The sequence below is a fragment of the Neofelis nebulosa genome, chromosome 2, assembly GCF_028018385.1.
Source record: "Neofelis nebulosa isolate mNeoNeb1 chromosome 2, mNeoNeb1.pri, whole genome shotgun sequence".
NCBI classification, from domain to species: domain Eukaryota; kingdom Metazoa; phylum Chordata; class Mammalia; order Carnivora; family Felidae; genus Neofelis; species Neofelis nebulosa.
Window position 1 is genome coordinate 196,925,867 of NC_080783.1, and position 26,593 is coordinate 196,952,459.

Sequence of the window (26,593 nt, forward strand, 5' to 3'; positions counted from 1 at the left end):
TTATTTTTTCTTTGTTTAATCAGAATAATTTATTAATTCATCAGGCCACTGCATCCCAAAATAGGATTTGACCAGGTTTAAGAGATGTACATAACACCACCAAAAAAAACAGAAAATAGTAAAAGATAAGGAAGTGAAAACAAAGCCAGACAAAATGAAGTCAGGGATCGATGCACAAATTGCTAACCAAAAGGGCCTGCTCAGTTTTTGGAACTGGATCTTGAACCTCTGAGCCTCCTGGTGGCCAAAATTTATCCCATTTTCATTTCACAGTCACTAAGATCAATCACCAATGTCTAGTTTTCATAAGAAATTAGTTGCTCAAGGAAAGTCCCTGGAGAAAATGCCCGGGATGTGCCAGAAGGGCTTAGCGTGACCTCCAGCCCGGCTTGCCTCACCTCCTCTGTTTCTGGGAAACTTCAGGAGTGGGGTTGGGTCAGGGGCTGCATATATGGTCGTGAACAAGCTTTTCCTTGTCGGCTGCTGTCTATAGGGGTATTCTCCTGCCCTGCCCACCCCCCTTCCCGGTGAAGTTGGAGTGAGGGTCTCAAAGTAGCTCCTCACCATCACCAGGACATGCCCTTGACCCTCATGCTCATCTCCATTGCCTCTAACTTTGCAGAAGCTTCTCTGTGGTCTGTGGATTCCCCAAAGAACTGAGGCCAGGCCATGTTCTACATTGAAGAAAGAAGGGGAGTTCTTTCCCCCGGGTGTTATATTTGTCACTTGGCACCACAGTAGGGCTCCCTGAGCCCCGGTGACTCCCAAGAGATTCCAGTGCCAGTGGCTCAGTCACTGCTGCCCAAGGCTCCTCTCCTGCTTGGGCTCACATGAATCTGTAATGCTGATCCAGAACCAGCCTTAGAGGCACACTGTGTTTCCTTTTTCTCCCTTCCTCACCCTCTAGGCACCACCGTTATGGAGTCTTTTCCAACAATGAAAATGTGAAAAATAAATGTGACTTCAGAAAGTATTACGTAATAGCAGACAGGATCAGAATGGTTCCCGTATCAAGGGAATCCCTCACCGCACCCTCATTAGAAACGTGATGTCTGTGTGGACCCTTATTCTACCTGTTCACTGTGTGGAGGTAAAATTGTTCAACTGGATCCTGCCCTTGCCCGTTCTGACGCTCTTGACTCAGCTAAGTGGCTCTTAGAACAAAGCAGCTCTCAGCCTTGAGAAGCGGGGAGCCTGAGCCACACTGAGAAGAGGGGCCTCTTCCTCCGGGCAGCACAGGGCAGGGTCACCGGGCGCAGGCTCCTCCCAGGGTTCTGACAGGGACCGGGTGGGAAGTGCACCAGAGGGCAGTGAGGTCCCCAGCGTGGGGCGGGGAAGTAGAGGGAGGTGGAGATAGTTCCAGGTTTGCCTCTAGTCAGAGTGACGGAAAAGATGGCGCTAAAGACACGGTAGTGGTAGTGGTGATGTCGGGAGAGACAGCAGCAGGAGCCTGGGAAGCAGCGGCTGCCCCCTGGACTCCGGCACAACTCGAACCCCTCTCCTGCTAGGCCTTCCCTGACCTCGCGCTACATGTAGCACGAGCCTCCAGTCGCAGCCTGGGCAGGGGCTCGACACTGGTGTCTGCTGCTCAGAGAGGACACTAAGGAGCATCGGAAGGAGAGGTGGCATCAAGACTGAGAGAAGGGGATGCTTCACCACATTCATTCTGACCGTAGGCTCCACTGGAAGACTGCCCAGTGCCGGGGAACCACGGCCCACTGGAAAATGCCCTTAGGAGGGAGAGCGTGTCTGGGGCCCTGAGTCTGTAGGAGTCTGACTGTGTGTGCCTCACCGGCGTTGTGTGAAGGAGGCTGCTCTGTGGGCCAGTGTGGACGTAACGTGCGTGCCCAATGGATGGGCCCAGGCTGAAGATGGCTGCAAGGGGTCACAGTGCGTGGGGGGGAGGCGGGGCATGGGTGGCTAGAGAGGCCCCGGAGTCACTCAGGTTGGACTGGCAGGGAGGAGACCGGGCTCCTAAGAGGAGAGCCCAGGGCAGGAGACAGATCTGGAAGTCCCGGGCACGTACACACTGGGAAGCCAATGCCATCCGCAGCAGCCCCAGGACGGAAGTTCAGACAGCAGCCTGTGGCTTCGCACCACACCCGCACCCACTCAGTACTTCAAAGCTCTGCACCCCCGTCCCCAAAGGGGGTTACCCTTCTCCACAAAGTGACTAAACACAAACTCCTTTTTGCAGCCTGGAGGCAGGGAGCTATCCCCGACCGGGGGTGCCGGAACGGGATAAAGCAGGGAGAACCCAGGGCACCCATAGGTCCTGACCGCTGCATTCTTCAGCATGTGAGGACCCGACTGCCTCACGCTCCTTCTCACAGGATGAAATTGTGCCATGCAGCTGGGCTGCAGGACAGCATTCAGTGCCCTCTCAGTGGGAGCACACCAACTCCTCCCACCTCCCCTCAATCAGCCATGGCATGGCCATCAGAAACACAGCTTCCGCCAACAGGGAAAGGCCCGGGGAGGCAAAACTAGAGGCCCAAGTTCCTGTAAGGCTTAACGTTCAGTTCAGCCAAGTCTAACTTGAGCAGGACTGACTCCCTGAGGAAAGGGAAATTCTCAAACCCCATTTCCTTCCCCAAAGCAGTATCTCATGGGGAGAAACATCACTGTGGTTACAGGTCGTCCCTGTCTCAACCCCCTGTATCTCTCACCCATATTGTTGCAAAGATAGAAATCCACAGCAAGTGCTTTAATAATAGCTCAGCCTTGCTCAAAGCATTGCCGGTTCAGACCATCCCAGGCTCTCCGCTCTTTAGGGATTCTCGGTTTCCCTATTTGCTAAAAGGAGAATTCATAAAGGAATTTTAGTAGGAAATGTGGTCCACAAAGTGCTTTGGGATCCTCACACCTGAGTTACCTGCCCTAATGCAGAAGGGGATTCAGGAGAATGGTCAGGAATACCTTAGGCTCCAGAGACAGATCTGGTTAAAGCCTGCCTCTGCCATTTTCAGATGCGCCACCAGGCAAGTTACTTGGCTTTCCCAAGCCTCGGCTCTCTCCTCTGGGAAATGGGGACACTATTAGTACCTATCTCCCGGCACCGCTGTGAGGAGGAGATGAGATGATGTGCACAAAGTGCTTAGCACGGAGCCTGCCAGAGTAAATGCTCGATAAATACCAGCTACTTTTGCTATTGTTAATAATTTATCAAGGACATCACTGAGGTTCCTCCTCTTTGCTGAGGTCATGGCGGTCTGCTTTAAGCCACTGATTCCCAATTATGCCCTCTCTCGCCAGTCTTAAAGCTCTCCTGTACGGATACACCCCAACCGAAATCCGCCACGTGAGAATTTGCTGATGTGTGCCAACAGAACACGTGTACCTGTGGACAGTGTGAAGGCACAGCGAGGTTTGGACTCACTGCTCGGGACCCCTGATGTACCTCTAAACTCCTACATGACCAGTTTGGCTCAAACACTGATCAAGTCCTCACGTGACAGCAAATATAAGGAGGGCCTGAGGATTGCACAGGGTTTTTTTACAGGAGAAAAACAACTTACACTTAAGAGAAGTGCCTTCAAATCCAGACCCTTAGCATCTGTAATTCACTTCCAAATAACCTGGATTAGGCCAAGATAACTTGCCTGGGTACACACCAAGCTTAAGAATTTGGAAAGCTCCTAGCACACATCTTACGCTCTGGGGATATTTCAATATGCGTGTATCTCTTTGCCGTGACGGGGGGCGGGGGGCCTCCTACGATGCTTTCCCTCCTGCGTGGGTTCTCCGGTGGGCGCTGAAGTGGGAGCTATTGTTGAAGTCTTTGCCACACTCTGTGCACTTGTAGGGCTTCTCCCCAGTGTGGATTCTCTGGTGAATAATGAGACTGGAGCTCTGGTTAAAACATTTCCCACACTCTCTGCACTTGTAAGGCTTCTCTCCCGTGTGAATCCGCTGGTGAGTAATGAGGTTGGAACGGTCACGAAAGAACTTGCCACACTCAAGGCATTTGTAGGGTTTCTCTCCCGTGTGCACTCTCTGGTGCGTGATGAGCTTGGAGCGCTCACTGAAGCCCTTCCCACAGTCCACACATGTGTATGGCTTCTCCCCCGTGTGGGTTCGCTGGTGGTTAGCCAGCGTGGAGCTCTTACTGAAGTTTTTCCCACATTCAGCACATTCATACGGCTTCTCTCCCGTATGGATCCTTTGGTGACTAATGAGGGCAGAGCTCTTAGAGAAGGTTCTTCCACATTCGGGACACGGATACAGCTTTTCCCCTGAGCTGGTGCCGTGTGGGCCAGAATTCAAGTTCTTGCTGGCACTCTGAGGTTGTTCAAGAGATGTCTCTTCTGTAGAGTTCCTCCAGGGAGCACTGAAGGATGGGCTTTGGCCAAAGGTTTCCCCTGCCTCGCAGCAATGATCAGGATTGCCTCCCACGTGGATTCTCTGATGTTTCAGGAGGTTGGAGCTCTGGTTGAAGCTTTTCCAACATTGCCCACATTTATAGGGCTTTTCCCCTGTGTGGATTCTCTGGTGGGTGACAAGATTGGAGTGATCGCTAAAGCTTTTCCCACACTCAAGGCACCTGTAGGGCTTCTCTCCTGTGTGGATTCTCTGATGGGTATTGAGGTTGGAACGATCGCTAAAGCCTTTCCCACATTCAGGGCATTTGTAAGGCTTCTCGCCTGTGTGGATCCGCTGGTGGGCAATGAAGTGCGAGCTCCGACTGAAGCTTTTCACACATGTGTCACACTTGTAGGGTTTCTCTTCCAGGTACAGGCCTTGGTGGTCAATAAGTTTTTCTAAGTCATCTTCAGAAGAACATTCTTCCCACTGCTCCTGGGGGGGATTTCCCCACTGCCCTTCACCTCCACCTTCATTTTCACTGTCTTGCCCCCAGTCATGAGGGTGGCAAATATCCTCTCCAGTACATTTTGATAAGGCTCCAGGCAAATCCTCAAAAATATCTTGCTCTGAAATCTGGTCTTCGTCCTTATGCCTCATCTCAAAACCTGAAAATACACAGAAATGCAGTTTTCTTCGTTCATTAGTTAATATCTACTTATATATCTTATCTTGTGTCTTACAAATTTAGCTACAATGATATCCTATATTTTCTTTTTTTTTTTTATGTTTATTTTTGAGAGAGAGAGAGACTGTGTGAGCAGGGAGAGGGGCAGAGAGAGAGAGAAAGACAGAATCTGAAGCAGGCTCCAGGCTCTGAGCTGTCAGCACAGAGCCCGATGTGGGGCTCGAACTCACAGACTATGAGATCATGACCTGAGCTGAAGTCGGACGCTTAACCGACGGAGCCCCCAGGCGCCCCATATATCTTATATTTTCTATCTCACATCTTATGATGTGACTAACGTGAAACTGCTCAAGTTCCGGTGCATATATAAATGTGTGACCTGCAAAGCAGAGAACAGAGCCTGGAACATGGTGACCCTGCCAAGGGAGCCATGAGGCCCAGGCCACACACACAATCAGCTAGTCAGTCTCTCTGGCCAACTTCCCCATCCCTCTACTCAATAAGGAACACCTCCCTCTCCTAGTACATTCCATATAGCCTCTTATCATGAGAAATTGAATAAACTCTGTAATTTACCAAAAAATCCCAGTAAAATCAAGACCTGACTACTTCTCTCATTTGGGCAATTACACTAAGCAAATCACAAATGCTTTTCCTGGTCAATTCCACCCTCTCTTGTAGTTCAGAGGCAAATGATAATGATCTGGCCCCCTTAATCTCTCATGCCTGTGGATTTGGTGGACATCGAATTACTCCAGGCTTACCAGTGTCTGGGGTGTCTGGACACAGGGTGGGAGATTTGAGGCCAACTTCACCTGCCATCTCCTCCCAGGCCTCCTGGTCGTCAGCCTCAATACTGCTCTGCCCAGACCTAGAGAGACTCGCTGCCTCCCTGAGGGTTCCCATGGCTCTGACCGCAGTCCGTGCCCTCATCAGTGAGTCCAGCTCCTCATAGAAGGGGCAGGTCCCTGGTGGGTGGCTGCTCTTGGCTTTCCGGTAGCTTCGAAGGAGGTTTTTGAATCTGTACCGACATTGCTCCAGTGTCCGGAGGAAGCCCTGTGCACACAGCCGCTCTGCAATGGCCCGGTAAACCTGGCTGTTCTGGTGGCACGTGCGAAGCTTTTCAGAGAATGGGGACTCACTGAGAATGGTCAGGAAGGCCTTGGTCTCCTCGTAGCCCCAGTGCACACCTGCTGTCGGGAGTGAAGAGTTCAGAACTGTGAGGCATAATGAGACTAGCCCAGGTCATCAGGGATCAGGGGCCCCCGTTCCAATACATGCCTAGAACACAGGCAACGGAGAAATTTCCCAGGCACCTGGGGCACCAGCAAAGAATATTCCCTTGCTTCTCAGGGGTGTGCCAGAGCCTCCCACCCCCACCCAATTCTAAGACCTTGCATTAACTCTTGAGTCTTAGTTGAAAAAGATATAGGTGGCCATATTATGCCAGGTGACCCCACTTCTGGCTTCAGTTGACTGGTGTGGGGAAAGGCCTGTAATTGGGTTCTAAGAGACTTTCTCTATATCCATTCAATACATATCCTCTAGTTTTATTTTATGAACTTTCTTCTGAACAAACAAGGGAACTGAGAGTCCCTAGACAGAAATGTAACTCAAATAATGTTACAAGAGCACCCAACTAAGGATGCCCTTTCCTCTTTTTGGAGGAATGAACAGGAAGTGTTCTGTTCTCAGTTCCTCAGCAGGTAAATGATGCAGCCTGGGGAGGCAGCATCGTGGAGAGGAAAACTACATAAAGATGGAGGCAGGAACTCTGGGCTCTGATCCTGACTCTGCCCCTACCTCACTGTGTAACTTTACATAAGACATTCCATCTCTTGGGCTTCAGTGTTTTTCCACTTTTACAATGACGGGGTGTTTCTCAAACATCACTTGTTCACCTATATACTGTTATGATTTCTGTTATATATTAAAAACTTCACTCAGTATCTTTCCTTACCTAAATTCACCGTAAAATCACAAGTTGATGTTCTCATGCACATTAAACTTAAAAGTACACTCGTGTGGAGCACCTGGGTGGCTCGGTCGGTTAGGCGTCCGACACTTGGTTTGGGCTCAGGGCATAATCTCATAGTTTCGTGGGTTTGAGCCCCACATCAGGCTCTGTGCTGGTGGCATGGAGCCTGCTTGGGATTCTCTCTCTCTCACTCTCTCTGCCCCTACCCCAGTCACACTGTCTCTGTCCCTCTCAAAAAAAATAAACATTAAAAACTTAAAAAAAAAAAAAGGAACACTCGTGTAACACTATGACCATCCATACTCCTAGTGACACACTTTGGCAAATATAGTTGATGGGTTTGAACTGCACAGATTCACTTATAGAACAGATTTTTTTATATATATAATACAGTAGTGTAAATGTATTTTCTTATGATATTAACAACACCTTTTCTCTAGCTTGCTTTATTGTAAGAATATACAATACATATAACATGTAAATACATGTTATTTATATTATCAGTAAGGCTTCTGGTCCATAGTTTGCTACCAATGGTCAAGTTTGTCGGGAGTCAAAAGTTGAATGTGCATCGATCAAACAAGCAGAGATCAATACTCTAGCCCTGCATCGTTCAAGGGTCAACTAATACTGAATTAGCTCTTTAAGGTCCCTTAAGTTTTTAAAAGTTTGCTTCTATAACTAAGAAAACTCATTCTAGGAAATTGATCATAGAAGGAAAGAGTAGGAGTTTGAGGACAATCTAAGGAACTTAACACCAGTGGCATCAATCTGGACTTGCGATCCAGTCTGTGCCCTGAACTCAGGGAGCAGAGGTTTGGCTGGTAGGAGAGTTGGAGTCAGGATCCACTAAACCCCCTTGTTCTTACCAATACGACTCTGGAACAGAGCTGGGCCCCCTGGAATCCTGGGCTCCTGGACAGACTCATCAGTGGCCAGGTCATCACCATTACAATCTTCTGCTGTCTCTTCAGGCTCCCAGCCCCCTTCCTCCTGTTCATCCATCTCTGCATCACTGTCCCCCAGCCTGGGGAGCACCACAGCCTCTCCTGGGCCATCGGTGGCTCTGATGGCCGTCCGCGCCCTCACCAGGGCCTCCAGCTCCTCATAGAAGGGGCAGGTCCCTGGTGGGTGGCTGCTCTTGGCTTTCCGGTAGTTCCGCAGGAGGTTTTTGACTCTGTAGCGACACTGCTCCAGTGTCCGCAGGAAGCCCCTTGCCCTCAGCCGCTCCGCAATGGCCCGGTAAACCTGGCGGTTCTGGTGACAAGTCCGGAGCTTTTCAGAGAAAGGAGACTCACTCAAAATTGCCAGAAAAGTCTTGGTCTCCTCATAGCCCCAGTGCACACCCGACACCTTCATGTCCTCTGTGTCCCATTGGTGTTGTTCCTCCCAGGCCCTGGAATCTCTCCAGGCCGATGCCTGGGCTGGTTTTGTTTGCTCATTATCCAAGGTATAATCTGCAGTGTTCCTCTTTCCAGAATTGATAAAGTTCGGACGCCAAAATCCTGGTCCTTGCTCTCGCTGGCAGTTGATACCTGGTTTGGAAACTGGAGCCCCTAATAGAAAGAAAGAAAAGAAAAGATTAAGTACAAATGACACACTGAGCAGAGTGCTCGTCCAAACTGCCCCTGGAACGGAGCACTGCCGTGCACGCAGCTATTCAGACATTCCCATGCCAATTCCCGACATTAATTGACCAGTTTGCTCTGTTCATTTGCTTTCTTTGTTGTTGCTACGAAACATATCATACAAAGAGTGAGTGTTACTGGTCCACAGATGGGCACGTGGCCTAAACTAGCCCAAGCAGAATGAATTTAATGGCTGGAGGAAAGGTTTCCCTCTCTCTCACTCATTCACTGTGTGTGTGTGTGTGTGTGTGTGTGTGTGTAAGAGACAGGGAGAGAGACAGAGAGAGTCTCTCTCACTAGGAAACTTGTGAGCCCAACTGCCATTGGCATGTATCTTTTGATTATGACACATGATAACTTTAGTGCAAAGCTGACACTGAGGACGGCAGAGGAGAGAAAAAGAACCTAGGGTCTGCCGTGACACTGCGGAACCACTTTGTACTGTGATTGGAGCATGTCCTCCTCTCAACGTCCAAAAACGTGAGAAAATATATTTCCTTATTTTTTAAAACACTTTGCAATGTCTAAAGAAAGGACTGCTGTCCCAACAGCTCCCAGCCCTAACAAAACAGGAAGCCTTATCACAATCCCAGACTTTAGCCTCTACTACAAAGCTAAAATCATCAAGACAGCATGGTATTGGCACAAAAACAGACACATAGACCAATGGAATAGAATAGAAACCCCAGAACTAGACCCACAAACGTATGGCCAACTAATCTTTGACAAAGCAGGAAAGACTATCCAATGGAAAAAAGACAGTCTCTTTAACAAATGGTGTTGGGAGAACTGGACAGCAACATGCAGAAGGATGAAACTAGACCACTTTCTTACACCATTCACAAAAATAAAGGACCTGAATGTGAGACAGGAAAGCATCAAAACCCTAGAGGAGAAAGCAGGGAAAAACCTTTCTGACCTCAGCCACAGCAATTTCTTACTTGACACATCTCCAAAGGCAAGGGAATTAAAAGCAAAAATGAACTATTGGGACCTCATGAAGATAAAAAGCTTCTGCACAGCAAAGGAAACAACCAACAAAACTAAAAGGCAACCGACAGAATGGGAAAAGATATTTGCAAATGACATATCAGACAAAGGGCTAGTATCCAAAATCTATAAAGAACTCACCAAACTCCACACCCAAAAAACAAATAATCCAGTGAAGAAATGGGCAGAAAACATGAATAGACACTTCTCTAAAGAAGACATCCAGATGGCCAACAGGCACATGAAAAGATGCTCAACGTCACTCCTCATCAGGGAAATAAAAATCAAAACCCACTGAGATATCACCTCACGCCAGTCAGAGTGGCTAAAATAAATGAATCAGGAGACTATAGATGCTGGAGAGGATGTGGAGAAACGGGAACCCTCTTACACTGTTGGTGGGAATGCAAACTGATGCAGCCGCTCTGGAAAACAGTGTAGAGGTTCCTCAAAAAATTAAAAATAGATCTACCCTATGACCCAGCAATAGCACTACTAGGAATTTACCCAAGGGATACAGGAGTGCTGATGCTTAGGGGCACTTGTACCCCAATGTTTACAGCAGCACTTTCAGCAATGGCTAAACTATGGAAAGAGCCTAAATGTCCATCAACTGATGAATGGATAAAGTGTGGTTTATATACACAATGGAATACTACTTGGCAATGAGAAAGAATGAAATTTGGCCATTTGTAGCAACATGGATGGAACTGGAGGGTGTTATGCTAAGTGAAATAAGGCATACAGAGGAGGACAGATACCATACGTTTTCACTCTTATGTGGATCCTGAGAAACTTAACAGAAGACTATGGGGGAAGGGAAAGAAAAAATAAAAGGGAGGGAGGGAGCCAAACCATAAGAGACTCTTAAAAACTGAAAATAAACTGGGGCACCTGGGTGGCTCAGTCAGTTGGGCGTCCGACTTTGGCTCAGGTCATGATCTCACGGTCCATGGGTTCGAGCCCCATGACAGGCTCTGTGCTGACAGCTCAGAGCCTGGAGCCTGCTTCAGATTCTGTGTCTCCCTCTCTCTCTGCCCCTCCCCCACTCAAGCTCTGTCTCTGTCTCTCTCAAAAATAAATAAACATTAAAAAAATTTTTTTTTTAAAAACTGAAAATAAACTGAAGGTTGATGGGGGGCGGGAGGGAGGAGAAAGTGGGTGATGGGTATTGAGGAGGACACCTGTTGGGATGGGCACTGGGTGTTGTATGGAAACCAATTTGACAATAAATTTCATATTAAAAAAAAAAAACAGGAAGCCTTTCATTAAAATAAATATTCAAGGTCAGGTGCCTGGGTGGCTCAGTCAGTTAAGCATCTGACTTCGGCTCAGGTCATGACCTCACAGTTCGTGAGTTCGAGCCCCACATCAGGCTCCATGCTGACAGCTCACAGCCCAGAGCCTGCTTCAGATTCTGTGTCTCCCTCTCTCTCTGTCCCTCCCCTGCTTGTGCTCTGTCTCTCTCTCTCTCTCTCTCTCTTTCAAAAATAAATAAACATTTAAAAATTTTGTAATAAATAAATATTCAAGGAAAACTAGATGAAAAAGAGTTGAGAGCTAAAAGAAACTTAAGGATTACCCGGTTCAACACTTCCCAAAGTTTGTTCTGCTGAACACTATCTTCCCAAGATATCATGGTTTATGTAAAAAAGGAGTTATGCTGTCAGGCAAGGCGCCCACAAGCTTCCCATGTCTCCCCTCACCGACAGGAGGCGGGCCTATCACTGTCTCTTCCACTTTATCCCTCTCTCATGTCTAACCCATCATTCTGACCCAAGCTCCCCAGGGAAACGGTTCATGTTTGTTTAGCTCCCGTGGAGACGCACTTACGAAAACAGGAGTCGGTGCTGGCCGTGTGGGTTTTTGAGCCCCGTGACGTTTACTTCTCACTGTGGTTTAGTACATCAGTCTCATGGGCTCAGCTCACTGGGGACTGCCCCTGAGATGGACCCTGTTTGATGCTGCCAAGACTGGATTTCTCAGACAGCCCCAGGAGCATGCTGAGTGTACCGAGGAAATGAGGAAACGACCCCCAGAGGGCAGGCCCTCGGAAGCCAGCCGCCAGCCTCTATCCGGGCAGACCCCACGCCCCATGCTCCACCCCTGCCACCAGTGCTGTGGCCACAGAGCGCATGTGTTCTTCCTGTGTCTGAAGCTCCAGACTTCGCAGAGCCCCAAGTCTTAAGGGAGTGATGAAACAGCCTCTGGGAACTGAGTGTACCAGAAACCCGACAACATCCTCCTGAGAGGGCACGGTTTCCTTACCCAGGGACACGCCGTTCCCACAGCTGTCTCCTGGGGGGTCCTTGCAGAACTCCTTCTCAGCGTGTTTGCTGGGGCCCAGGGCTTCCTGTGAGATGTACAAGACAAGGACCTCAGTTGGAAATGGCCTGGCAACGCGACCAGGCCCCGGGAAAGATAACGGACGCAGGGATACCATGTGTGAGGCCAGTGTCATAAGGAGCAGCATGACCGTGGAGAGGCCAGCAGACTGGGGGCCAAGGGCAGAGGCTAATACCCGGACATATGTCCTTCTGCTGAGGGCAGGCCAGAGTGAGGAGAGGGGCACAGGCGCAAGGGCACAGGAGGAGTAAGGACAGGAAGGAAGGGACAAACAGCAGCTTACCTGGGACTCAGCAGTCACCTCCCAATCTCCAACACTCCCCGTCTTTGGGAGAGTAGGGACTCGGGGAGTGAGGACAGCTGAGGAGAAGAAGAAGTCTCCTAAACCCAAGCTCTGGTTCCCAAGAAACCGCCCCTCCCAGGTCCAGCTTTCCAGATGCCATGCTTGCATCAAGCTGGGACTGTCCTGGTATCCCGGGCAGATGTCCCCTTTTACTTCCATCTTAGAGCGTCTGGCTCCTAAGCTGCCTCGAGAGATGGGCCGTGTGTAAGATGCCACCTCGCACTCCTATGATCACCATGTGACCCCGGCCCTGGCCTGAACTGGCTGCATGACTCCGTGGGGCGCCAACAGCGCTGGGCGCTTCCTCTCCTTGCACAGCGCTTACCTGCCTTCCTTCCCAGTGTGTCCATCAGACACCAATCCACCCCCCGTCTTGAATTCTGCACATCCCTACTCCCTGTGCACCCTTCCTTACCCCCTCTACCCCTCACCTCTCCTCCCGGACATTCCCTGATTCTTGGTACTCACCACTTTCTTTCAAGGGGTGTGGCACTATCTTGGTGTCTAGATGCTCGGGAAGGTCAGGGCATGAGTTCTTCACCCACTGCTTCTGGGACTGTCCCTCAGGCCAGTGATTCACTGGCTGCAGTGGACAGTGCTGAGATTCCTGCATTGCCTTTAAGGACCCAGTCTCTTCTGCACACAAGGCCAATTCCTACACAGACAGTCAAAATTCCCAATGGTCAGTTCAGTAAGACCAATTACGGTAGGGCAGGGAACATTCTGTGGAGTACAGCTGTGGTCCAGAGGTTAACAGACTCTTTTAAGATCCAAAGATGACTCAAAGTATGACAGCAAAGCCATGAGACTGACATTAGTCAACAGACCAGCGCTTATACCACCAAATGACTAATGTTTTGTTCAACACAGGGAAGCTATACAAGCATCTCAATGAGGCTGCTACTGTTCCAAACATTTTTGAATCATAAAGAGATAAATCAAGTAAAATTTTCATGACATTAAAAACTAATCTCTAAACATCAAAAGTTGATTCATTTTTAAGTTATCAAAAAAAGATAAAAGTTAGCCAGGTATACATTAAACGACAAAAGGAAACATAAAAACAGATACACCAGTAACTGGATATAATTGCTCTAAATATTCCTGCTGGAAGGCAAGGAAAATTCAAAAGTAAATGTAAGAAAAAGGAGAGACAAACAACTACAAATGGAATTTTAAAATGCAATAAAAGTATGTGCTGCTTTAGAAAGTCTTATCTACTCTTCAAACACAAGGAGAAGCGAAGAGAAGGCACTATAACTTGAAAGGAAAGTAGAAGTGGCTACTTAAATTCAAGGTCAGGTGAACGAGTACTCAGAAATACAGGGCATGTATATAATAAAAGGGAATAACCAATTAAGAGAGGACAGTACCCACTCAGCATTACCAATCATAAAGCTCATTTCTTATCTGTCATTTGGTTCCAAATTGAGAGATGGAAGAGATGTTATTTCCTGGCCCTAAAACCCCAACAATGGAACAACCTCACTGCATTATAGAAACTTAAAAAAATGTGTTTTAATTTTTTCAAAAGGTAATTTTCAATGCTCACCTGGTTCAAAAATAGAAAATATAAAGGTACATTTGGTGAAAATACCCCATCCCTACCCTGTCCCTGTCCCATCTGCCCAGTGTCTTCCTTCTCCCTACTCTTCCCCACAGGTGACTACTGTTCCGCATCCTTTCGGTTCTTTATACACAAGCATCTATGAATATAGACTCTTACTTCTTCCCTATTTTACAAAAGGTAGCAATTATATACATTGCTCTGAGTCTTATTTTTTGACTCAAAATATTAACATCCACCTTCAGCAACTTAATGAGTTTGCCAAACTTCCAGAACTCCAAAAAACCTTTGGCTGATGGGAAAACTCCAATCCTCACTCAAAAAGAGGGATGTTTATCCTTAAGATATACAGGTATGGGCCCAGAGCATAAAAATCCATTCCAAGTGAGGCCATCCACCAATGTCTTGTATGGCTCATAGGGAGCAAACATGTGCTTATCCGCATTCTACTGTGGTTATTTAAGGAAAAAAACAAATAAATCTCTTTGTTATAGTTACAATCTTACAATCTACAGAGCAACTGCAGGACTAGACTCCACAACAATCCTCACTCCCGGCTCTAGCTCCTCTAACTACTGCCACGCCTATGCAAAGGTTTTGATCCCGTAGATGGCAACTGTAGACAGAAAGAAGGAGATTCAAGTGACAAGGAGAAGGAAAAAACTGGTAGAATATTGGTTGGAGTAGGGATGAGTAAAGAATTCATCAAAAATGCCTGTGCACCACACAAAGCCTGCACATGGATGTTTATAGCAGTTCTACCCATAATTGCCAAAACTTGGAAGCATCCAAGATATCCTTCAGTAGGTAATAAACTGCAGTACATCTAGACAATGGAATGTTACTCAACACTGAAAAGAAATGTGCTATCAAACCATGCAGACATATGGAGGGACTTTAAATGCATACTCCTAAGTGAAAGAAGTCATTCTGAAAAGACTACATACATACTGTATGATTCCGACTATATGACACTTTGGAAAAGGTGAAAGTATGAAGACAGCAAAAAAATCAATGGTTGCTAGGGGTTGGGGGAAGGGAAGGATAAATATGCGGAGCACAAAGGATTTTAGGGCAGTGAAACTATCTTGTATGAACTATAATGGTGAATACATGTTGTTATACATTTGTCAAAATCCACAGCACGTACAACACCAAGAGTGACACCTAATGTAAACTATGGACTTTGGGTGATAAGGACGTGTCAAGGTAAGTTCATCGATCATGATCAACGTGCCACTCTGGTGGGGAATGATGTGCGTGCATGGGGACTGGAGGTACAGGAGCAACCTCTGCACTTTCTACTCAGTTTTGCTGTTAACCTAAAACTGCTCTAAAAAATTAAGTCTACTTTTTTAAAAAGTGCCTCTGCAGGGGCACCTGGGTGGCTCAGCTGGTTAAGCATCCAACTGTGGCTCAGGTCATGATCTCACAGTTCATAGGTTCGAGCCCTGCATCAGGTTCTGCACCGACAGTGTGGAGCCTGCTCAAGATTTTCTCTCTGCCCCTCCCCAACTCATGCTTTCTCTCTCTCTCAAAATAAACTTAAAAAATATATTTTAAAAAAATGCCTATGCACCTAATGGGGAGAGGGTTTCTGCAACAGGGTGACGACAGAGTCAGCAAGCCAAAACCCACCCAAGAGCACAGCTGAGAGGTCTCTTTAAGGAAAATATCTTGGAGGTCATTTAGCCCAGCAGCGCTGCCTTTTCCAGGTGGTTCTCTCTGAGGAACGGAGTTAGCATACTTCATTCCATTAGTAAGACTTGGAAAAGTCTTCCTTGCAAAAAATGTAACTGAGTCAGGTACCTTGCAATGTAAGATCACAAGCATATATGTGGGGGCAGGGGAGCTCCTTTGCTACTTATCCATTTGTTTTGACATCTGTGAGCACTCAGGAGCAGGTAGAAAGTTAAAAAATAAAAATAAAAGTCACAGGAAAATAATACATGATAGAGCACATTCCATTACCTGTTTTGTTTTTTTTTTTCAATTTTAGAAGCAATTCAACCTCTGCTCAGCTCACAAGGGTATAGTTTGAGAACTTTTGGTCTAGTCCAACCCTCTCATTTTACAGATAAAGAGTCATTAAGACCTTGATTTAAATCAATTCTCAATTAACTCAATTCTGGGTCTCAAGTTCATTTGTTTTTTCACTGCCACTTAAGACGAATAGATGGTTTCTTTAAAAGAAATAATACGGGAGGGTGGGGTGGTATATTAGAATAAGGTACACTCTCTCATACTTAGTTCTATAACTTTAAATCATATGTTTTCTGTGTCTTCAATCAGTTTGTAAAAGAATCCAAAAAGCAGGGGCACGCGTGTGGCTCAGTCGATTAAGCATCCGACTTTAGAACAGGTCATGATCTCACGGTTCGTGAGTTCAAGCCCCACGTCTGGCTCTGTGCTGACAGTTTAGAGCCTGGAGCCTGCTTCCGATTCTGGGTCTCCCTCTCTTTCTGCCCCTCCCCCATCCATTCTCTCTCTCTCTCTCTCTCTCTCTCTCTCTCTCTCTCTCTCAAAAATAAATAAACATTAAAAAATTAAAAAGAATCCAAAAAGCAAACCCACGGACGATAAACCTTTCTTCCCCCAATCTCACATCTGTACAGAGCTTCACCTTTTATGATGTACAGAAAACCCCTGCCATTTGCAAGAGATCTTCTCAATCTATAATTTCCCCCAACAACATATCATTAAATATAACATCCCAAAAATTACTGACCGTGTAACAAGGGGAAGGAACAGGGGTATGTTGAGATGGAGGTTCTGGGTGGCTGGCTCAGCCCGCAGCCAGTTCAAGTACTTGCTCTACATATGCCAGCTCCAAAAGCAGGATTCAAAAGTCGTGCCCTAGAAAAACTATAAATGATATCATGGGCCTTCAGTCTCTTGCAAATTGTTGAAACTATGAGTGTTAAATCCACGATGCTTTCACTTCCCTTATCTTGGCTCTACCACTTAAGTTATATGAATCTACACATGTCACTTACCTCTGAGTCTCTGTTTACCCACTTGAAAACCAGTGACATAACAGTACCTACCTCATCGGGCAGCTGTGCTGATTAGATGAGCAATACATACAGAAAGGTTAGAACGGTGTCTGGCACACAGTGAGTGCTCAAGAAATGTCAGTTACTGGGGCGCCTGGGTGGCGCAGTCGGTTAAGCGTCCGACTTCAGCCAGGTCACGATCTCACAGTCCGTGAGTTCGAGCCCCGCGTCAGGCTCTGGGCTGATGGCTCGGAGCCTGGAGCCTGTTTCCGATTCTGTGTCTCCCTCTCTCTCTGCCCCTCCCCCGTTCATGCTCTGTCTCTCTCTGTCCCAAAAATAAATAAACATTAAAAAAAAATTTAAAAAAAAAAAAAAAAAAAAAAAAAGAAATGTCAGTTACTATCTCATTTGAGCCTCATGCCTCAGAGGTATTTTAATTCCCATGGCTTGCACATGAGGCATCTGTCATGTACAGAAAGAACAATGAATTTGGAACCTCAGGATCTGGATTTAGGCTCTGGTTCGGACTGACTGCGCTTTGTGAGCCACCTGACTTTTTGGGCCTTAGTTTAGTGTATACGATGAGGAGGATAATGCTACTTCTGTCTACCTACCTACCTTACTGCCTTAAGCACCCAAAGAGATCACGTATGTAAAAAGGCTTTGTCACGTGTGAAACACAATACAAATCAACTGCACCGTGAATATGGTCCTGAAAGGCAGTTTAGGCAGTGGTTCTGAATGCTGGCTTCAGTGTCAGCCTGCCTGAATTCACATCCTGGCTCTACCGTCTAATGCCATGTGACCTTGAGCCAACTACCTGTTTTTCTCTGTCTCAGTTTCCTCATTGGTAAAATCAGGATAACGGTATCCATCTCATTAAACAGGATTAGGTGGAAAGCACAGAAGATAGTGTCTGTTACACAGCAGTGCTCAATAAATGTCAGTTGGTCGATGATAACAACAATTATTATTATTACTATGGTTTTGGCAATGATTAATCTAGTCATAGCCCCGCCGCCTCACCCTCTGTCCCGCAGCCTGGACCTCTCGGTGCCAATCCTCCACCAGGGCCACTGCCTCCTCACCACTCTCAGGGTGGCGTGCCTGCACCCAAGCCTGGACCTCCCTGGGTAGGATAGTCAGGAACTGCTCCAGCACCAGCAGCTCCAGGATCTGCTCTTTGAGGCGGATCTCTGGCCGCAGCCAGTGACAGCAGAGCGCCCAGAGCTGGCTGAAGGCCTCGTGGGGTCCGGCTGCATCCCTGTACCGGAACTGCCTGAAGCGCCGGCGGGAAGCCTCAGGGCCAGGGTCGAAGCCCTCCTCCCCAGGTTTGCTCTCTGGTCTCCATGAGTCCCCTTCCAGCTTTACAATAAGGAGTTCTTCGGGTTCCGGTCGGGGAGAGGCCCGGGCCCGGGCTTCCAGGGCCATAGCCATGGCCTGTTCCGGACACCTTGCTTCAGCTGGGCCGTCCTCGTTCAATGTCTTCCTGCATTTAAGGTGTGTACTTCCAAGGATTCCTGGGAGAGGTGATGCTCCCCAAGGCTCTGAAGGCAGAGGGACAAGGGACAACAGACAATGTGAGTAAGAGGACCCCGAACCTTCCACTGTCTTTGCACGGAGCAGGGCTACTCAGACAGGAATAGGGACAAGCAGGCAGACAGACCACAACCTGGCCCCCAAGCTGGCAGCCAGCACACGCTGGAGGAGGACAGTACAGCACGAAATCCTCTGTGATGTGCTGAACGCCATGTTCTGGCATCGAGGCCTTCACAATCTGGCCCCAGCATGCCTTCCTTCCTCTACACATGCCCAGTCTAACCCTTCCTCAAGTTGGGTTCCAAATGTCACCCCCCTCCACAGGGCCTTTCTCTCCGGACCTTCAGCTTTCCTTTAAGGGTGCTCCCCTTGCAAAACCCCTCTCACTCTACATTCCCTCTTGGCCAACCCATCCATTTGGCATTTTTCACCATCTTGAAACTGATGACTCCCAAAGCTCCAGCCAGGACCCGCCTCCAGACCCCAAACCCAATCATCTACAGGACATTTCCCACTTGACTACTAGGCACCTCAAACTCAGTGGGCCCCAAATTGAATTCATCATTTTCTCCTACAGACCCGTCCCTCTTCTGGAGCTCTCCATCCAGCCAAGGCACCACCTTCTATCAAGTTACCCATGCCAGGGGCACCTGGGTGGCTCAGTCGGTTAAGCATCCAACTTTGGCTCAGGTCATGATTTCATGGTCTGTGAGTTCAAGCCCCATGTCGGGCTCTGTGCGGACAGCTCAGAGCCTGGAGCCTGCTTCGGATTCTGTGTGTGTGTGTCTCTCTCTCTGCCCTTCCCCTGCTCATACTCTGTCTCTGTCTCTGTCTCTCTCTCTGTCTCTCTGTCTCAAAAATAAACAAACATTTAAAAATATTTAAAAAAAAAAAAAAAAAAAAGTTACCCATGCCAGAAACCCAGGGATCACCTTCCTTCAACATCCCCCACATCCAATTCATCACCAAGCTGTGCCTCCTGGTCTCCTAAGCATCTAGACCCCCAATGCTGCCACCTCAGGCCAGAGAGTCACCATGCTTTTCATTGGATCAGCCTCCTAACTCATGTCCCTGCCTTCTCTCCTCTCACCCCAACCCAGAGTTCTTCGCACAACAACCAGACTGGCTCAAAATCGGACCAGGTCACTTCCTACTGAACACCCTTGGATGACCTCCCACATCCTTCACAATCAAGTGTGAACCTTGCCCAAGTCTATACCTCATCTCTTTACCATGTTCCACTGGTCAGGGCACTCCAGCCACACAGCTTGCTGCCCTTGGAACCTCCCACATGCTGTGGACCATCTCCTTTAGGAAGTGTCCTCCCTTTCTTCACCTAGCTAGGTGTCAACGTCAATTGTACTCTTTCCAAGAGCCCCTCCCTGTGCCCTGAAACAAGATTCAATCCTTCCTATGCCACAAGCTTCCATGCCACCTACGTTTCTCTACCACAAACCTGATCATGCTCGATTATAATTATCTTACCCACTAGATCATAAGCTGACCAGTACAGTGCTCAGCACACAGAGGCAGCGCTCGGTAAACAATCAGCTCAGTCAGACAAGTCAGCTCATGATGGTGATGTGTCATGAAGCAACGGTTATAACTAATCCCCTTCTGCACACACTAGATTTTTAAATGAACTTCTAGCTCATGTCAGAAGGAATTCTTTCCTCCTTTCTATTTCTATCTCTGTCACACTTGCCACTTTCTATGTTGTATTAGAGGGGAGTGTATGTGTGTGGCCCCAGAGAGATTACGGCCTCACTGAGGATGAGGAACATAGTTTACCCCTTCCCTCCTCCACCCCCACAACAAGCATGATGCTACACACAGAAGGCTCTCCGAAAACACTTATTGAGTGGACAACTGGGATTGCTTCTTTGACACAAGGAAGACTCTGACAACACTTGTGCTGGGTGATCTGGAAAAATGAGCTCTTTGTGTCATTCCCAACAAATCTAGATGACATAAAAACACCCACTCAAAGGAAACTATCAGCTCCTTCCAAATGGGAATGACACAGCCAAATTAAGAGTGGAGAGGGGCTGGTATTTAGATTTTAGGCCATCTGACTGGACTCTCCAGGAACAAGGCAAGGGTGATGAAAAATAAAGACTTGTCCTAAAGACCTCTACATACTCAGGGAGGAACTACAAACACAACTCATGACCATCTGACAACTTCCTGCTTGTCCCTCAGCTACCAGGTCAATGTCACCTCATCTGTTAAGAATTCCTTAACATGCCTTTGTCATGCCCTGCCCCATTCCCTGCTTTCCCAGAATCGCTTCTCTAGTCCTGTATTCCCAAAGCAATTGGCACATGCCTCTACTACAAAGTGGTATCCTACACTGTTGTAGTTACCTGTTCTTACCTCTGACCATTAAATTGTATTATTAGAGCCAGGACTCTATCTTACTCATTTCTGTATCCATAATGCCTGATAAATAGCAGGGCCATTGGAAGTGTTGTTGCCTTTAATTAAAATGGTAAATCCAGTATCTCGAAAGCCTATTGGGCTATGGAAAGTCCATCATTTATATTAAGCTAAAGAATGAACTTTTCATGAAATTTCTTTTTTAGTCACAGCCTTAATCACGCACTAGTCCAAAAGCATTTGTGTCACTCTCTCACACAAGGACTAATTCACCAGTCATTTACAGAGTCCCACTATGTACCTGCACTGTACTGGTATCTACACAGCCAACAGTAACTGGGAAAGACGGTTTGTACCTTCATGAAAGTTACTTTCTAATGAGAGAGACCGTCAATGAGCAAGCAAAGAAGTTTGTGCTCCTGCACAGAGAGACTAACACTACAACAAAATAGGCAATTAGTAGTCCCACCAGTCCCAAAGCCAAGAGCCACAGATAATAAGTATTTTCTTCTGGGAAGACTTGAAAGTTCAAGGGTTAGTTTCCAATACAAATCTGACATTTGCAAATGACATATCAGATAAAGGGTTAGTATCCAAAATCTATTAAGAACTTATCAAACTCAATACCCAAAAACCAAATAATCCAGTGAAGAAATGGGCAAAAGACATGAACAGACACTTTTCCAAAGAAGACATCCAGATGGCTAAAGAACACATGAAAAGATGCTCAGCATCAATCATCATCAGGGAAATACAAATCAAAACCACAATGAGATACCACCTCACACCTGTCAGAAAGGCTAACATTAACAACTCAGGCAACAACAGATGTTGGCGAGGATGCGGAGAAAGAGGAACTGTTTTGTATTGCCGGTGGGAATGTAAACTGGTGCAGCCACTCTAGAAAACAGTATGGAAGTTCCTCAAAAAATTAAACACAGAACTACCCTATGATCCAACAATTGCAATACTAGGTATTTATCCAAAGGATACAAAAATGCTGATTCAAAGGGGCACATGCACCCCAATGTTTATAGCAGGAATATCAACAATAGCCAAAGTGCCCAAATGTCCATCGACTGATGAATGGATAAAGAAGATGTAGTATACATATACAAAGGAATATTACTCCATGATCAAAAAGAATGAAATCTTACCATTTGCAACAACATGGATAGAACTAGAGTGGATTATGCTAAGTGAAATAAGTCAGTCAGAGAAAGGCAAATATCATGATTTCACTTGTATGTGGAATTAAGAAACAAAACAGATGAACATAGGGGAAGGGAAGCAAAAATAAGATAAAAACAGAGAGGCAGACAAACCATAAGAGACTCTTAAATACAGAGAACAAACTGAGGGTTGCTGGTGGGGTGTTGGATGGGGAGTATGGGCTAAATGGGTGATGGGCATTAAGGTGGGCACTTATTGAGATGAGCACTGGGTGTTATATGTAAGTAATAAATCACTGAATTCTATCCCTGAAATCATTACTATGCTGTATGTTAACTAACTTGGATATATATATATAAAACAAATACAAATCTGAAAGCTTTTCCTGCTACTCTCTTAGATAGGAATTGCAGCCTATCCCCAGAGGGAGATCAATACAGTCAGCAAATGGCAGGGCGACTTTACACAGAGCTGGGAGAAAGAAAGGACAAGGGCATCCCTCAGTCCTAAGATGACCAAGAATGTCAGGGCCACACCAGGATCAACAATCTCAAAGAGTACCCATCTCCTGAGTGCCCATGAGGTGCCAGGTCTGGTGCTACGTGCTCCACATTCACAATCTCACTGAATCCTCCTGGCAAGCAAGTCAAGCGTCATTAGTGTGGAGTTGCACTACACTGATCTCTACCTTATGTGTATTACACTGCATGCAAACACCAGAAAGAGAAAGAAAAAAAAAAAGCACATAATTTAAATGGTGCAGCCAGTTCTGTTCGCTATGTGTCTATTCCAGAATAAGCAGGATTTTCCTGGTCCCCAGGTTGGTCTGAATTCCCTCAAGCCTCTCTCTCCAGAGTATGAACCGAGTGTGCTTCATACAGCAGCGTCCCTAAACACAAGCCAACTCTTTCATCTGACATTCAAACAAGAAAACCCAGCTGCGCTGGTTAGCTTATTGAAAGACAGCATGTTGGTTTCTAAATGGCTCCTTGCCAAAGGATTTTCAAGCTGACTGTGATTTTGGGCTAAATGAGATTTCCCAAAGTCAGAGTGCTAACTTTAGAATAGAATTCTCCTATAAAGTATGAGTCCACTATATCCTCAATTTACATATAGGGAATTGAGCTTCTGTGAAGGGACTCACTTAAGGTCACACAACTAGGAAGCAGCAGAGTTGGGACTAAGCCAAGATACGTTCTTTCCAGTCATTTTTCTTAACCGCACCACATAGATTCCTCTAGGTCTGCCAATCACCCAAACCCCTGTGAAGATGGGAGGAGAGTGGAAAGAACATTAAGGCAGGAGGGAGCTAATCAGGGTTCCAGTTCCACTCCTGCCATTATTAGCTGTGTGACCCTGGACAGGTCATGTGGACTCTGCAGCTGCCAATCAAGACTGAAGCTTACAGGAGCACCTGTGATGGCTCAGTTGGTTGAGTGTCTGACTTCAGCTCAGGTCATGATCCCACGGTTCGTGGGTTCAAGCCCCACTTCAGGCTCTGTGCTGACAAGCTCAGAGCCTGGAGCTTTGGATTCTGTGTCTCCTCTCTCTGGCCCTTCCTCACTCGTGCTCTGGCTCTCTCTGTCTCTCAAAAATAAATAAATGTTAAAAAAAAAAATGTTAATAAAATAAATAAATAAAAGACTGCAGCTTACAGCTTGACCGTACTCAGCATTTGGCCCAGATTCCCCAATTAGTATGATGAGAATAGAGCAAAGGGGCAGGAAGACTCAAGTCAGTGGCTACAAATTTAAATGGCTACAGGGGCCAGGCAATGTAAATCAGTAAATGAGTGGAGCAGGGGCTGTGACGAACTACATAGCACCAGAGAGAACACTGGCCAAGTTCCCAGGCCGCCTACTTTTTTCCAAGAGAAGCTAGAACTCTGGCTTTTTAAATATTGGCAACCAACTCAAAAATCGTTTCAAATACCAGGACTAAATAGAGGATGATGATAGGCTTCTGTCATCATGGGCTGTCGTCACTTTACCACCTTTCAAGCTAAATACTCTGGAAGAGCTCTTCCACCATCTAGGAAGACCTAGAAAGCGTACTGATTCCCCTAAGCAATGAGGGATAGGTATTGACTGGGTCAGGATCCCTTTACAAATACAGGGAAGAAGCTAAGGGGCCTCCTGGCTCCTGGGGTATTGAGTATGGATGTGGACTTAAAAGCCCACCCACTGAACAGTGGGATGGTAAGAGAGCTGCCCCAGTCCCATGGGAAAGGCCAAGACTGGTCTGTGACTTCCAAAGAAGAAACTAGGAGCCCCCAAAGGCTAGCCAGTGTATTTGGCTGATGGTCCAGGCTACTGCTTAAACATTTAAGGGTTTAAACCAGGGAGAGCAAATAGGCTTCATGTAAAGCACCAACTTCAGTCACTGTGCTAAGGACAGAGTCCTTAGCATTGTCCGTGTCAATATCTGAATCCCACGTCAATATGTGTTGCCACTAATTAGCTATGACCACCAGACTCAGGAAGAAAAAGTGGTACCACACATTCTATGTATTTGCCATCCCCGGCTTAAACTCCCATTGGTATTGAATCAGCATCCAGCAAAGACAGCCCTGACAGGCAGGAAAAGACTAAAGCCTCATGTCCTTAGAAATCCACTGGAAGAAGCAGTCTTTAAGACTGGCATAAAAGGGGCGCCTGGGTGGCTCAGCCGGTTGAGCGTCCAACTTCGGCTCAGGTCATGATCTCACAGCTTGTCAGTTTGAGCCCCACATCAGGCTCTGTGCCAACAGCTCAGAGCCTGGAGCCTGCTTCAGATTCTATGTCTCCTTCTCTCTCTGCCCCTCCCCTGCTCACGCTCTGGCTCGCTCGCTCTCTCTCTCTTAAAATAAACAAACATAAGGGGCGCCTGGGTGGCTCAGTCGGTTAAGCGTCCGACTTCAGCTCAGGTCACGATCTCGCAGTCCGTGAGTTCGAGCCCCGCGTCGGGCTCTGGGCTGATGGCTCAGAGCCTGGAGCCTGCTTCCAATTCTGTGTCTCCCTCTCTCTCTGTCCCTCCCCCCGTTCATGCTCTGTCTCTCTCTGTCTCAAAAATAAATAAACGTCAAAAAAAACTTTTTTTTTCAAAATAAACAAACATTAAAAAATTAAAAAAAAAACTGGTACAGCAAAGCTCACCCTGGATGGTCACTTTTCACACATTCATTAAGTATTTACCAATTTACATGATTTACATCAAGTATTTACTATCCTGGGCTGGGCAATGAAGAAATGGCGGTGACTCAGAAACTGTTCCTGTCCTGGATAAGCTTACAGTCTAGTGGAAGAGACCAAAAAAAAAAAAAAAAAAAAAAAAAAAGTCACAGATAATTATGATCGCAAGTGGTAAAAGAGGTCTGTGAGAACTGGGGTTGGGGGGGGTGACTTAATCAGCTTAAGGTAAACTGAACAAAGTAACACTCAAGTTGGTTAGCTGGTTCTCCGAAGAATGGTTCTCTTGTCAGAGAACAGTGGGAAAAAGTGTACTCTAAGCAGAGAGAAGGGCATACATAACGGTGGAAAACCAAACAGCCTCCCCAAGAAACCGAAAAAAACAAATAGCATGGGGTGCACAAGATTCGGCTGCAGAGGGAGTTTATGAAAAGTCTGGACTATCGGGCTAAGGTGTTTGGACTTAATTCTACAGGTGATGAGAAAGAAGGTTTTTAAGCAGAAGGCACAATCAGATTTGTGGGTTAAATAGGTGACGCTGGCTACAATGTGTTTTTCCAGGCTGGGGAGGTGAAAAGATGAAAGCCTTGTGCAAAAACCCTGACCAGAAAAGGGGCAGATTCAGGACACATAACAGAAACTGAAAGGTCTGAAGATCCCTGGCTGTGGAAGAATGCAAGAGGAACCAGAGCGCTAAAGTGGACGAAGGTGCCATTCACTTGCATCGGGCAGAAGGGAAGCGGGTGCTGATTTGGGGCAGAACACGATAGCCAGTCCCACCTACTGGGTTCCAGAGGTCACAACCATTAGAGGAAGTGTAAGGGGATATCAGATTTGCTACGTCTGTCGAGGCGGGCGAGTAGAAGCTGGAACACCATTTTTAAGGTCGGGCTTCAAGCTCCGGCCTTTTTCTCTTCATCTTGCCAGGGCCCAAGAACCGTCTATCCTTCCCTCTGTGGTTTCCAGACCCTTCTAGGACTCTGCTACCTCCAGAACCTCTCTCTGTCTTCTCACCTACATACCTTTCTAGAACCGTCTTCGCTCCCAGGGCCTTCTATCTCCCTCCTCATCCCCGACCCCTCTATGACCCTTCCCATCTCCGGACGCTCCATCCTCTGGCCGCCCCTCACCCTCACCCCCCGCCCGCCAAGAAAAGCTGCTTTCTCCCCTCTCACCTTCCCTGGCCCTCTAGGACACCACCACCTCCTAAGCTTCCAGCCCAGAGCCTGAGTCTCAGCTGCCCCCGCCCCACCACCCGGACTCACCCACCGAGACACCCACTTCACAACAGGGCGGAAGTGCTCCGGGGTTCGCGCAGGGAATGCTGGGACGCGGAGTCCGATCGGTGCCACCCGGGAAGGGAGCGTCTAAGACTGCAACTCCCAGAAGGCACCGCGCGAGCGCGAGCCTCCGTTGGCTGCCTTCCCGATATCCTCAGCCAATAAATGTGTCATCTGCTCCCGGTCCCGGGCACCGGAACAAATCGGAACGGGGGTC

The 26,593-nt window shown here is 47.2% G+C and overlaps 1 protein-coding gene across 9 annotated transcripts; it reads right to left on the reverse strand.

Moving 5' to 3' along the window:
• ZSCAN20 (zinc finger and SCAN domain containing 20) lies at window positions 1-26,469 on the reverse strand. 9 transcript variants are annotated; one of them, XM_058718157.1, is made up of 9 exons: window positions 26,362-26,412; window positions 23,344-23,510; window positions 17,865-18,385; window positions 12,744-12,930; window positions 12,216-12,292; window positions 11,855-11,939; window positions 7,838-8,524; window positions 5,755-6,183; window positions 1-4,970 (listed from the first exon to the last, which is right to left on the reverse strand). In XM_058718157.1, exons 3-9 carry the CDS (start codon window positions 18,273-18,275, stop codon window positions 3,715-3,717), a joined length of 3,132 nt encoding a protein of 1,043 aa, XP_058574140.1. In that variant the 5' UTR covers window positions 18,276-18,385; window positions 23,344-23,510; window positions 26,362-26,412; the 3' UTR covers window positions 1-3,714. The 9 variants fall into 9 exon arrangements, with proteins under 9 accessions (XP_058574140.1, XP_058574137.1, XP_058574139.1 ...); XM_058718154.1 differs by having other exon boundaries at window positions 23,336-23,510; XM_058718156.1 differs by having other exon boundaries at window positions 23,336-23,506; window positions 26,362-26,384.
• Between the last annotated feature and the right edge of the window lie 124 nt (window positions 26,470-26,593).